The 14,466-nt window shown below is 33.5% G+C and overlaps 1 protein-coding gene across 2 annotated transcripts in view; it reads right to left on the reverse strand.

Moving 5' to 3' along the window:
* The window catches only part of MGMT (O-6-methylguanine-DNA methyltransferase), a 190,532-nt gene that overhangs the window by 68,481 nt on the left and 107,585 nt on the right, over positions 1–14,466 (reverse strand). For both annotated transcript variants that reach the window (XM_015812029.1, XM_015812030.1), the window contains exon 2: positions 6,272–6,429. In XM_015812029.1, the coding sequence (XP_015667515.1) occupies positions 6,272–6,429 (158 nt within the window). The remainder of the gene's footprint in view (positions 1–6,271; positions 6,430–14,466) is intronic.

Consider the following 14,466-nt stretch of genomic DNA (forward strand, 5'->3'; position numbering starts at 1 on the left):
CTCGTGTACCCTCCCGGGCAGCCAGTACCAGCCAGGAGGGGCACGGATCCAGTAAACATGTGGTTGCATTCAGCCTCCCGAGAATCCTGTCCACATCCTCAGGAGCCACAGAGTCAAACTCCTCCCATATAACAGTCTCAAGACTTACTCCTGTCTCCTCCCCCGGGGCCACCCAGTCAGAGTCAAGACCTTCTCGAATATGCTCCTGCCATTCACATCTTTGAAATCCCATTATTCAAAGGGTAGGTTATGTCTCCACACAAGCCTTCAAATTCAAAGGTTGGCTCTGAATTTTGGAGGAAGGCTTAAAAAAGAAAGTCAGCAGAGAATAACACTCCCAAACCCTAAATGTGCTCTCTAGATCTGCATATACATACTTTGCCAGCAGCATAAGAATTATTCACCTTTGAATTTCATACTAAATAATTGCTACTGGGATAGACACAAAGATCATAAAGAAATGCAATGAAAAAGATCTGTTAACAAGTCTTGTCAATATGGACAACATGTCTGGTGGATAACATAACCTCAGGAACTTAAATTAAGGCACTGCTAGGAAGCCTTTTCTCTAAATTAGAGGTCTGGGCACCTTTTGCACTGTGACCTGCTGAACAATTCAGCAAAGAAAAACGTAGACTTCCGAAAGGTCTAATTCTGAGGTGACTGCTCTCTACTGGAGTAACCAATTTGCTCGAGGGCTGCTATTAGTCACAGGAAGAAAAAAAGTCTTTTTGGTGCCCAATTTTCATTTCTTTAACAAACTAGCTGGTTTGAAAAAATACTACTCTCATTTTACTAAGGAAGATGGCCTCTGGATACAATCCTGGTTGACAATCCTGACACCAGAATCAGTCCCCTCATTGTTGAATTCAGCTTACTTGCTCATATTTTTCTCAATTAAAATTTGCATTTTCTTCTCTAATAAAATATCTTCTGTTTTGCAAAAGAATCCTTTATTTTATTATGGTATTCTTTTTATCCAATGTCAGTCAAGGTCTTTTTATTTGGAAAAAAAAATCTACTTCACCTATTGTTTATTTTTAGAATTCAGAATCAGATAGTTCTGGTATTTCTTTCTTTTTTGTTATTATGCAAAATATATTTCAATGTATGAAAATACCTACATTTATATTAGGTATGACTTCTCCAGTTTCTATCTTGAGCACGGCTGTTCTCTAGTGCTGCTGTTGTTCTGTTTTACCGTCATGATTGTCCAAAGAATTATGGACAGCATCTCTTTTGTTGGACTAAGAGATCATAAAGAATCACTGTTTCCTATTCTTACTATCTTTGCAAAGAGATCATCTAGAAATGCAGAGTAATGAAAATTAGTGAAAACTTTATTGAGCAAATTATGACCTTAAATATTTGGAGATTGTCTTTCATATGTTTGTTAAGGGGTCAAGAAGTATCACTGTCTGAAAACAGACTGAGAGTCACAACTCAGTCTCAACTCTCCAAATACAAAAGGAAAATTCCAAGGGAGAGTTGGTTGCAGTTAACAAAACCATCCATACTTAAGGAGTTCAGATATGTACAACACGTGGTTTTAAGACTGGCTATTTTACATCAGAGGATCTCAGGTGGCCTTTAGCATACAAAGTTTCTTTATTGCCATTCAGATGTATATAAAACTTAAAAGATATTTTAATGGGACAAGTTGCCTTCTGCAAGCAGCTATTCCTTTGCCTCATTTTCTCCAAATTATGTCCTGTCATGCTGAAAGCTAGGAAGCCTTGTTTTTAGTTGTAGGCCAGAATTCTTTACATCAGGTTCATGAATTACAGGGCCTGAATCTGTTATTTCTTGATTAATACTGGTACTTGGTTCCTTGGCTTCAAACCTTCTGAGAAAGACAATGTGTCCAGCCCTAACCCTGACAATTACTTTGTCAACTCTACAAATGAGCATGGCTGCAACCATTTTTCCTACTCCTTTTCGGTTGCCACATAGAATGGAGGGAAGGGGGTTGCCCAGGTGCTTCGCTAGTCAAAATAGTCTTTTGTCCAGTGGGAACCAAGGTCATCGGCTGCTCCCGAGACTGCAAGCTGGGCGTTGCATAAAAAGCCCGCCGAGAAGATGTATTGGGGAACGTAGTTACCTGCATAGTTCTATGGGAGGGATTTTTTAACTTTGTATTGGGGAATTGTTATGTGTGTCTCCAGACTTGGTTTCACTTTTGATGTGCCAATACATTGTACCTAATAAACATGTTATTTGAGGAATTTGCAAATCTCTGCGTTCTGCTTTATTCGTCTCTGTTTGTCGAAACCATGACATACTTATTTACAAAATTGTTGAGTTTAGAATAGAATGCATATGTTGCAAACTACTTCCTTCAAAGGAAGTAGGTCTATTATATAATTCCAGGCCTGTGCCTCTCAAGATTTTAGACCACAAGAAAATCTTTAGATTGAATGCTTAAGGGATACTTTTCTAACATTCAAGGTGGCCTATATTTGATGTAATGGGTAAACAGAATCAAACTGATATCTGTTAATGTTTTTATTTTGATAAACTATGTCAATTAATGACACAAATTAATTTTTACTCCAAAACTTTTTTTTACTCCAAAAAGATTTCAAGGGAAAAATTATATTGTGCTCTAAGTTATTGTGACCTGATACCCACAATGATGATCCCAATGATGAAGGATACTGAATCAGAGCTATGTATTCTCTTTGTCCCTGAGAGGATTAAATATATGTTGGCCTTGGCTTGATAGTTTTATAACATCACATTTAAAAAACATTTACTGTTTGACATGCTGTAGTTGTCATTAGTATTCTTAAATTCATTAATATCTGCCAAGAAGATCTCTGTGATCTTGCACTAAATATTGTATACGATTCCCTGTATCATGAGAATGCAGGACAAATCACACTGATTGGGCATGAAATACATCATAGTAATTATCTCTCAGCTGATCACAATTTAGAACTATAGAAATCTGATCAGATTCTGCACAGATTGTATTGTAATTTTGACATGGCTGGTATCTGTCTTTATATTTTATGTTAAAAAAACTGTGACAGATATGTGACTGCTACACTGTGTATGTGTGGATGATAGACAATACGGAACTGTGAAATTTTTTTAAAAAATGCCATACTTTGCAACTATTTACCATTACCATCAAAAATAATGATTAGCACTCTTATTTTACAGTCGTTTTTCCAACTATAAAATATGTATGTCTACTTTCAGTTTAAATTCTAACATTAAAGAGAAATGGAAATAAAAAATACCTCTTGGAACTCCACTTGACCGCTGAAAGGTCACTAAGTGTTACAATATGTATTTGCTTTGAAATTAATCTTTTCCAAATTAAAAAAAAACATTTAATGCAAGAGGTTTACCTGAACACTGAAATATCAGGTAGAAAAAAATAAGGGGCTCAGTGATCCAAACAGTCTGTACTGCATGTTGTAAGTATTCCCTAGATTGTTTTTTTAGTGAAAGTAACAATTTAATGTCAGGCAAATACAGCTTCATTTATTTTCATCCCATTATAGGGATGTATAGTCTTTAGGTAATTGGAAAATGGAGGTCTTTGGCGGGCGGGGGTGTGTGTCAAAGTACAAGAGTACAAAATAATCAGAGTGACACATGAAGATAGCTTCAGGATTTTCTGTTTGGGGAATAGGATCAAAGGGGGAAAAAAGGGCAAACAAATCTAGGTTATTCCAGGACATGCTACAGATTTTACATATTAAGTTCTTAAATTGATTACAATATGTTATTTTAGCAACCCAATCAGTAAGGCACTGGGAGGTGCAAAAGGGCCCAGCACCTCACATTGCCTACTCCTATTTTAACTTCTGAAATAGCTAGGAGTTTCAACAGGCCTCTCTTGGAACGGGCCTGAGTTCCCCCAGGCCTCTCTTGGAACGGAACATTCATCATGGTGATCAAATGTCAAATCAATTATAAAGTCAGATTAAAAAGATCAAATTAATGGGGGAAGCAGCATTGCCACTGCCTTGAAATCTCCTGGAAAAATGTCCAAGGAAAATGGTTCCCATAGAAGAAGGCTTGTCAAACATTCCTGTCAGAAGAATTCAAACATTAGTACAGATCCTATCCCACTCCAAGGATTGCTAATCATAATGCATATGTGTAATATTGAAGGTGGGGGGGGACTCATTCAAGAAGAGTCTGCTGGTGAACAATCAGATAATGTAACATTTCAAAGAAAATAAATTGATATTTAACTGGAATTAGGAGCTACATGATAAATACCTTGTCCTGCAGAGGGTTTTATTTATTAGATTTATATCTTGCTTTTTGTTCAGCAGCTTAAATCCATGTGCATGGTGTTCCTTTCTCCCACCTTCCTTCAAAACTACAACATTTTTCAGTGGGTTGGACTAAGAGAGTGAATAGCTCCAAATCACCCAATGACAGAAAGTGGACTTCAGTGTGGATTTCAACATCTTAATCAACTTCAACATGTTAATCACTGTACCACACTTGCCTTTTGCAGTTTCATCACTCTATTTACATGCAGAAATAAAAGCTAGAGAGCTAAAATTTCTGCCTAGTCAGGGAACAACCTGTTCTATTTTTCTCTCCTATAAATCTTCTATTATCTGTTAAAATGTCACTGCAATACATAAGATCCTTTTCATAATCCCCCGCTTTGCATTGTTTCTTATTCTTAAATATTTATATATGAAAAGCTCAGTAAGGATCAAATGTCAAGGAGGCTATAATTTGAGGTATTTCTAGCTTGGCTTTTAACAGCTGCATATAGGAACAATTTAGTAAATAAAGGTAAAGCAATCCCATTAATTTTTGTCAATTTGCTCCTTCGAATATATGGTTAGGACTGCAACTTTAAAGGGATTTTTATCAAGAAAATAGCAACAAGAAATTGACAATAGATTCCTCAATTTTGATTCATTTATATTTTGATATAGCAGTAGCCAAGGAAACCTTTGTCAATTTTACAGAAAAATACCAAAGTCAAAATAGATGGGGATGCAGTCTCTAACATACATCAACATTTATTATTCAAAGCATCTGAAAAATAAATCTGCATCTGAATATATAAGTGCAAATTAAATATGTATTTTAAAATAACAGAATGCAAAAAGAGGATGTAAATGCAATATTCACCAACACATATGTAAAACAGTACAGTATATTAACATTGCTCATTTGAAGAGTAAAAAATCATTTCCCATAATGAGATGAACAAAACTGTAGCAAAAATAAATCACATAGCCATTCCCACACTAGTTATTGAAATTATCACTGCAAAACTGGAAAGTTTAAAAGCGACATGCAGGGACAGCCAACCTGCAGAAAAGCAATGTAACAAATGGAGGAGGACGACTCTGGCTATCTCTAGTGAAAATTCCTAAAGTATTTCTGATAAACATGTCAGTGGTCTACATTCTAATAATTCAGCCAATGCTATTAATTATATAGTTCAATATATGAATTTCTTTTTGTGCAAAGGAGCAAGAGAAATAAAAAGGTGTTCTCGTCAAGCATTGTTCCAGAGTTCCAAATGAGGAAAACAAAACACATGGGTGCAGAGTTTAAGCTAAAATTCAATTAAACCTATTTTTAGTTTAAGGCACTGATATCAATAAGCATTAATATGGTTAAATATTTTTTTTAATTCCCCCCCCCCCCAATATTTTTGTGTATCTTGTGTATCTAGTTACTGGAGGTACTCTCCCTGATGTCCTCTGTCAGAAGAAGCAAAACTGTTCTTCTACTTCTCTTGTGTTTACCAATAGAAACAAATAACACTTTTTAGAAATCTGCAACTTGAGACTCTTATTTTATCGCATGCAGTTTCTTCTGGATGATAATTAAACTATTGTCATTAAATGAAGATCTGGTGACTGTGACATGTAGCTGAATCCCACTGAAGCATTCTTTTAGCACAGTATTTCTCGAACTCAGCAACTTTTAAGTTGTGTGGACTGTGGAATACCTGGAGTTGAAAGCCACATTTTTAAAGCTGCTGTGCTCGAGAAACACTCTGTGGTTTGAGCAAGTAGGATTAGCAGATCAATACAGACTTCCACTACATTTGATTTTGATATTAATAAAATCATAACGTTTTGCAGATTTTAAGTTCTAACATGTTACCTAAAAGAGAATGAACCTTCATCCTCATCCTACACCTGAGCTACATATATTCATTATTGCAAATGTTACCCAAAAGCCAAGTACAAACCTTACAAAAAACAACAACAGAAGTGCACATCATATAAGAAGTGCCAAATATAACACTACAAGACATACAGACCTTGTTCTAGGAGTTGATGGTGAAAAGGAGGCACTGGAAGTTTCAGCATTAACTGGGGCTCAGTGAAATAAGCTTGAAGCCAAGCTATACATTGTTTCAGTGGTTCCTTCATTTCCCCTGTGGCTTCACATATTTCACAAGATATTGAGGCCTCCACTCTGTTGAAAGAGTAACAGAGTAGCATTCATTTTAAAACTGCAGAGTTTAAACATTGTACAACAAAGAAAGGCCATTATGTAAAAGAAACTTAAGGCAGGCCAAAAAATCCAAATCCAAATGAGAAGGAGTGGGGTACAGAGAAATAAATATGAAAAAACAAAAGTAGGAAAAGAAATTTGGAATAAAGCACTTCAGTTTCCATCCCTGGTGAATATGTCACACAAATCTCCTTTAAACCTAGGGAGATGAAATATCTCCTTATAATATTTTCAAAATTAACAAATGTCCAGGCATATAGGTTAGAAAGAGGTAACACTTTTCCTATATTTAGACAGGAGTAAATATCTGAAGAGCAACAGAAAAATACGATTTCCTAAGTGACACCCACCAACATGTATGATGCATGCCAGTTTAGAAAAAGACGAATAACACTATTGCACAAACTATTGGGGAAAGCAAATTTTGCATGAATGAAGCTTGAAGTAAGGAATACCACAAAGCAAAACAAAAACAAAAAACAGACAAAAGGACAAGGAAATATTTCTTTGCATTGCCAATGAGTAGAAGTATTATGGAGTTATCATTTTCTCTGAAAATTCTGCTTCTCTTTTTGATTATCTCTCTGTAGCAGACAAATGGAAAATATATTTATTTATGCAAGGAATGTGTCAATAGTTGGGGAGAATGTCAAGCAAGGTGGATTGATTTAAAGTCTCACAGAAAAAAAATGGATTTAAAACCTGGCTTCAAATCTCCACTTTGAAATTTGTAAGGGTGCTAAAACAATTTAAAAGGGGGATTTTTAAGAAAAGAAATTAGTTGAAATTGCTACCCATTCACCCAGTTATCTTAGCTTCATAAGCATCTTCTCCAATTGATTTTAAAGATCTTTCTCCTGGTAAAACTGAGCTCTGAGAACAAAACTGTGTGCAAATGCTTCAATTTTATCGTATAGTGTACAAATTTTCACTTGATTATTTGAACTGATTCCTATTTTTAAATCCCATATATTGTATTATCTAATTGTACTTCTTATTGGGAATTTGCATCCATAGAATTGTTTCGGTTTAATGACCCACCTCTCTGGAAAATATAGGTATCTCTTATTTTCATTCCAACAACATTTAATTACAATTCAGCCTGCAATCTTATCCATTTCTCCACTTAAAAGGGGCATCAGCAGAATTTCTATACTGTAGTAGCAATATTTACCTTAAAACGAATATTTTAAATTTTAACTTAATCTCAACTCCTTATTTTTTTCTCATACATGTTTTTATAACAGGTCTTTACTCCAATGATTTTCTAGGTTTGTATACTTATTCATTATTGAAAAGCCAGCAAAGAGTGGTTGGGAGTTAAAACATTTTTTTTGCCAAAGTTATGTATTATCTTCAATTAAGAGGAATATTGTGATATACTAAAACCTCTAAACATTTTGATTAAATGAAAAATTATTTATTACATCTACTTTTCATTTTGTACCCAATGTCCAACCTTCATCTGGACTTAAAATGCTGGAGCCTGTAAGTTCAAATCATTATCAAACAGCAGTAGGTTACTCAAAAATTCTTGGGACTTTCCCCAGTCGACAGAGAATCCAAATAATGACTCCTTGTCTTGTACTGAAATCTAAAAACCTGCTGATTTTCTCTTTACCCAGAGAGCATACAAGACCTTAACCAAGTAGGAAAAGGTAATTTTCACATGCCAATCATAAGAAACTGCTGCTACAGCAAAGTATGCAAAGAGACAATTTTGAGCAGACATGTTTTTAGCACAATCCTGGCAAGGGAGATGCTCCATTTTGGATTTTAAAAAACTGTAGAATCACACTATTATCCTTTGTTAAAGTAGCTAGATGACCCCTGCTTCTTGTGGAAGGGAGAGAAGATACTTGAAGTCTGTGTGCAAGTGATATTGATTTTGTAAACCACATTCATAAATATGTGTGTGTGTGTGTTTTACTTGGTATTCATATAAATATTTCCTTGTTAAAAAGTGTTATTAAATAAAATTGTATTCTTATTTATCTCACGTGCTTTTTTATTGGTTGTAAATGCATTATCTTTATTTCTTTAATAATGAATTTCTGTTTATTGCATTTCTGTTTATTGCAAAATTTATGTTTTCTGATAATAAAAAATACAAACTACAGAAAAAAACAATTGAAACCAAAATTAAAATTAAAAACCACTATATAATCATTAACTAATTAACAATTAAAAGATTGGGAAGACTTGCATTTACAATCTGTTCCTAAATCCAGGGACAATGGAAGCCAAACATATCTCATTAGGAAGTACATTCCATAGTCTGGGAATCAGTTAGAATAATTATCCCTATCTTTCTATATGGAAAGTCACAATGAAATAAGTTATGATGAAATATAAATTTTAATTGTAGGGGATCAATACTAATGAATTGTGGTGCCTGGGTTCATGAATTTTTTTTTGAGATAAAATACTATTATTCAAAAGTTTGGTGGTCCTTCTGAAAAGCTTCACAATATGACAGTTATCATTTTGGAAAGACAAATTATAGAATCTTCAACCATACCAGTATGCATATAATCTATTTCCTGAAAACTAATCTACAAGTAACTTTGAAATCTTCCTAGGAATAGCCACTTATCTTGATTTTCTGAAGGCAGAATCCTTTCCAGAATATCAAGGTTGATGAGATCAAATCAGTAGAGTAGACTAATGGGGGAAAATAGGACTGATATTACATATTATAGTTTAACATTGAGAGTTCATGGTCCAGGAGTGGAAGGCACATGGGAAATGCAAGTGCACATTTGGAACAAAAGCCCGGATTGTGCTGTAGGCAAATTGTACTTCCAAGAGATCTGATGGCCACATCTTGTGGAATATTATTCTATATGGACATGCTTACTGGAGAAGTCTGTTAACTGTAGCCCCAGAACATTGGGAAGGTGCTTAGAGAATGAGATCTTATTAGATGGAAGCTTTACAAAGCTCTAACTAGATCTGAAGAAAAGCAAATTCCTCAGAGCCCCAACTCCAAGAAAGTGTTTCATTTTTCTTGGCACTTGGCTCTATATAAACAAATAAATAAATCTGAAGTATTACTTAACCAAAGAATTAACACACTGTGCTTTTACAATTTCAACATTTTATATTCTAGTCAATGTCAGCAACCTAAACCAGGAAGTAAATATTACACATTCTTGTTAACTTTAAATGCACACAAATTAAATTTCTCAGGTGAATTTGAATAATCTTGATTGTTAGACTTTTTATCACCCCAATCATATTTTCAGAGCAGTTTACAAAAAGAAGGCAATAAATCAAAATAAGTATTGAAATACTTAAAAATGACATGACAATATTCTCTCTAAACACACATATATACAACATTTTTAAGGGTATGGAAGAAAGGGGAAAAACACATAAAACATATATTATTAACATTCTATGTAGAATTTTTAAAGTAGTTATTTCAACACCTTAATGTCATTTAAATAGTATTCTTTGATAGATGAAGGCAAAACTACCACCAAAATTGCAGATGAATTGTCTATTCCCTCATGATTCCAAAACAATTACAGGATGCAGAGCAATCTAGTTAAATTTTATTCAAAAGCTTACTACACTTGTGTTTTCTCTTATTTTTCTATCAATGAAACCCAGGAGGCTTAAGCACAATTCATTATGTATGAGACCCAACTTACAGTGCTTGACTGTTGATTAATAGGAAAGTTTGCAGTATGTACATTTGCAACATTAGATGCATACAATATGCTAACTTATTCTTCCACTGAAGCTAATTATTTACAAAAAATGACTACTTGAGACTACAATTTATTAAATGCATGCATCCAGTCTCAATTTGGCCCCAAAAGACAATCTGGAATAAAGATCTTTTACTTGATGTGACAACTTCTTGGAAGAATGTTATTAATATTCTAAATGTAGCGAATAAAGCGTTCAGATAGCCTTATGTCTATGTTGTGTTTGCTCTTCACAGTGAAATCAATGAATAAGAACAGTTTTTCAAAAAATTTAATAAGAGGCACATGGGGGTTGGCCTAATTTTAAATTAATTTTGTAAAAAAAGGCATACATAGAATAAAGATTTTTGAAAATAAAAAATTTAATACATATTTTAAAAGAAATTAGAAACAAACATATGAAACATGTTTAAAATACAATTTTTAGATATTTTTAACTTTTTACTGTAATATTAATTTGAAGATATACTGAAGGATCTTTAAAGTATTCACTATATGTCTTAATGTATAATTATTTTCAGGAAGCAACCAAGGTTGCTTTGTGTGTTGTTTATATGTATGTTTGATAGTGATTTTTTATAACTAATAAAAAATCACTATCAAACATACATATAAACAACACACAAAGTTTAGTGTCTATTAGTCCATCTTTCTGACTGGAAATTTTGCTGCATGTTTTATTAACATCTAATATCACAGATACGAATCATAACGGGAATTCAGGATTCCAAATGTATTCACATTTTAATGGTTTTAAGTTGCATCATTGAATTGTGTAATAAACGGATGTAATAAAAGGCTTTTAAAATGTAGGAGAAATATTTATCCGAGATATTATTTATATTAATGTTAGAAACAAATTTAGGGGAATATAAAGAGATCAACATGGTCATGGAATGAATGTGACATACTTCTTCCTGAAGCTTTTCAGTTAGTGTTCAGCATCCAGAATGCAATTGTCTCCATATTCATGAGAATTCATATTCATGTCGGTACACACTTTTTACATGTAGGAAGTGATTTTCTAGAGCAGAGTCTGATCATACCATCACACAATGAGCTAAGTAATAAATAAGGTCAGATTGAAGACATGTGTTCCTCTACAGGTAGTTCGTGACTTGCCACTGTTCATTTAACAACAGTTCGAAGTTATGATTAGCTTCAGAAAAAGTGACCTAAAAGTGACCGGTCTTTTAAGTTACGATCATTATGCTATTCCCACGTTCAAGTGATCACAATTTGGCCACTTGGCAACCAGCTTGCATTTATGATGGCCGTGTCTGCAGTCATGTGATTGTGATTTGTGAACTTCCCAGCTAACTTTGGACAAGCAATTGGGAAGCCAGATTTGTTTTACAACTACGTGATTCACTTAATAACCATGTGATTTTCTTAACAACTGATTTGTTTAATGATTGATTTGCTTAATAATCATAGTAAAAATAGTCATAAAATTATATCCAACCATGTGATGACTCAGTTTATGACTGCACTGCCTTCAACAGAAATTCTGGTACCAATTGTAGCCATAAATTGAGGAAACACCCAGAAGTCATTGTGTGAACTGCTCAGGTTGTCTCTGTACTCTACAAAGAAGCTAAATCTTGCCATCAAAATGAACTATCAGCCTGAAAGATACTACCTATACTGAAAAATTTGTCTGACTATAGATCTTGCTTGGTCAGTGTCAAATTCAAATAGGATTAAATCAATATGTGGAGAAAAACCTTAAGGACTATTTTATGGTTATTTAAAACTTTTTTTCATGGTGAAGCAAAGCATTCAGTTAGATATCCAAATGAGTTAACAATTTTGTTTGTACATAATTTAAGCAAAAGACAAGTTTGCCCTCAGTCATGCTTAAAGAACTCAACCTAGATTCAAAATTAAGCACTTCCCTGCCAAATGTTTGACAGAAGCAGAATATGATGCAAAAAAGTATTGAAAGAAAAATAAGTACTAAAGTTTTAGTGGAATTCCATAAAATACTAAGATACTAAATTTGCTTGCATATTTAATAGCAGCAGGAACAAATTTGCTACTTTTAATAAAAAAGAAATTAAGATTTGCCTTAGATTAATGATTGGCTTTAGACACAACATGCTTACATTAGCCTTTCCATTTTATAAACTTATAAAAATAAAGGCCTCAGTACTTAAAGGTGGAAGCTTGTTCAATTGAAACCAATTACTCAGTGACTGTTTGGAAAAGATCAAAACTTTAGATTTATTTTAATTCATGGTAATGAATTATTTTTTTGCAATTAGTTGGCAAAATTATTCAGAACCTGTTATAAATAATAGTACATTATTGGCACATAATAAATGTAGATATTCTACTTTACATTTTTGGTGAATACACATTGTTTGTTAAATTAAGGGCTAAATCATAAGGATGGAAACTGCACATTAAATAAATGCATTTGCTGTAGCCCACCTCAGTTGGGGTCTTAAGATGAGGTTCAATTGTCAGATATTCCAATTTATTCCATAGAGATACATACGACACTAAATATAAAGAAGCTTTTATGTCATTTGACACCAACTTGATGGGACATAATTAATCAATGCAGCGAATATTTTACCTATTTTAGGATGCCAATATTTTCTGTAAAGCTAGAAAGCATCAAGCAATGTCTAAAGTAGAAAATTCTGCTTTATGCTTATCTATTCTTTGTCAAATCATTTTGATGATCTCAATCTATTCCATGAGTGCTTATATAATAACTGTGATAATTTTTAAAGATGATACAAGAATTTTTGTTGCTTTTGCATAACTCTTCCCTTATTCTTGTTTTATTAACTATAATCCCCTTTTTAACAACACATAATAATAAACTCATGGTCTACTCTCTGATAATTCTCTTTCACTCTCTCTTTCTCTCTCTTTCTTTCACACACACATGCACACAAACATTTTGATACTTTTCAGAGCTTGGGTTCGTCTGGGAGAAATTAATTGTAAAATATTGGGGACAAAATGTATATTTAAAAACATTAACTTATTAAGACACCTCTCCATGCATGTTTCTTTATGGAATGAAATGTCTAGAACTGTGACAAACATTACAGATAAAGAGGAAGTATAATGTGAGGGCCGGAATCACTATCATAATGATTCTGCATTGTTTGGGGGAGAGCGGTTGTCAAAAATAGCCTGAGATTTTGAATCTTGCAGTACCTTCCCTAGAGGTTAAAGTTCAGTGACACGTTCATACTGGCACTGCTGCTGTGAAATTTGTTTTAAAAGCACATTTTACATTCATTCCCTTTGTTGAGATTGCCTCTACCTTCTAAATACAGAGTTTTATTGCTATTACTATTACAGCTACTATTATTACAGCCCTTCTAATAATAAATGATAACATTCACCAATTTATTTTATGATATATAATGGGATTAAGATTTTTTGTTAATCCTTTGTACTTATCTTTTACAAATATCTCATGAGCCTTATGTACTTTTCTTACACAAACAATCGTCAGGACTAGAATTAGCTTTAAAATTCCATTATTTGAAATCAAAAAATGTAATCAGTTCGGCATATCTAGGCACATAAGCACTGATAGTTTTTATAACAGAAGCAAACAAAAGCATTAATCAGTCAGTAAGCAAATAATTTAACAATATATTTGCTCATCTCTTTGAATATTAGAGTTACAGTAAATACACAATGTGTTTCCATTTTTTCTCCAAGTACCATAGTGTTTCAGCCAGTACAGGGAATATGGGCTAGGAACAACCCTGAGGTAGTAACTAGCAAGGGAATTCATGGTAGGAGACAGAAACTCTTCTGCCTTCACTATGTCTGAACAGATGAGGTCAGCAATGCTTTTTTCTAATGTGTACCATCTCTTCCATAGTTGGTACATGAGTACAGGAATAGTCAAAAACTTGCCAAAAGCAGTGCTTGTTGTTGTACACAGCTAAGTTAATAATAATAATAATAATAATAATAATAATAATAATAATAATAATAATAATAATAATAATAATAATAATAATAATAATAATAATAATAATAATAATAATAATAATAATAATAGTAAAGTTGGAAGGGACCTTGAAGGTCATCTAGTAAAACCCCCTGCTCAGGCAGGAAACCCTATACCATTTCGGACAAATGGCTGTCCAGTCTTTTCTTAAAAACTTCCAGTGTTGGAGCATTCACCGCTTCTGGAGGCAGGTTGTTCCACTGGTTAATTGTTCTCACTGTCAGGAAGTTTCTCCTTAGTTCTAGATTGCTTCTCTCCTTGATTAGTTTCCACCCGTTGCTTCTT

Source organism: Protobothrops mucrosquamatus, unplaced genomic scaffold, assembly GCF_001527695.2.
Source record: "Protobothrops mucrosquamatus isolate PMUCROS unplaced genomic scaffold, P.Mucros_1.0 scaffold62, whole genome shotgun sequence".
Lineage (NCBI taxonomy): Eukaryota > Metazoa > Chordata > Lepidosauria > Squamata > Viperidae > Protobothrops > Protobothrops mucrosquamatus.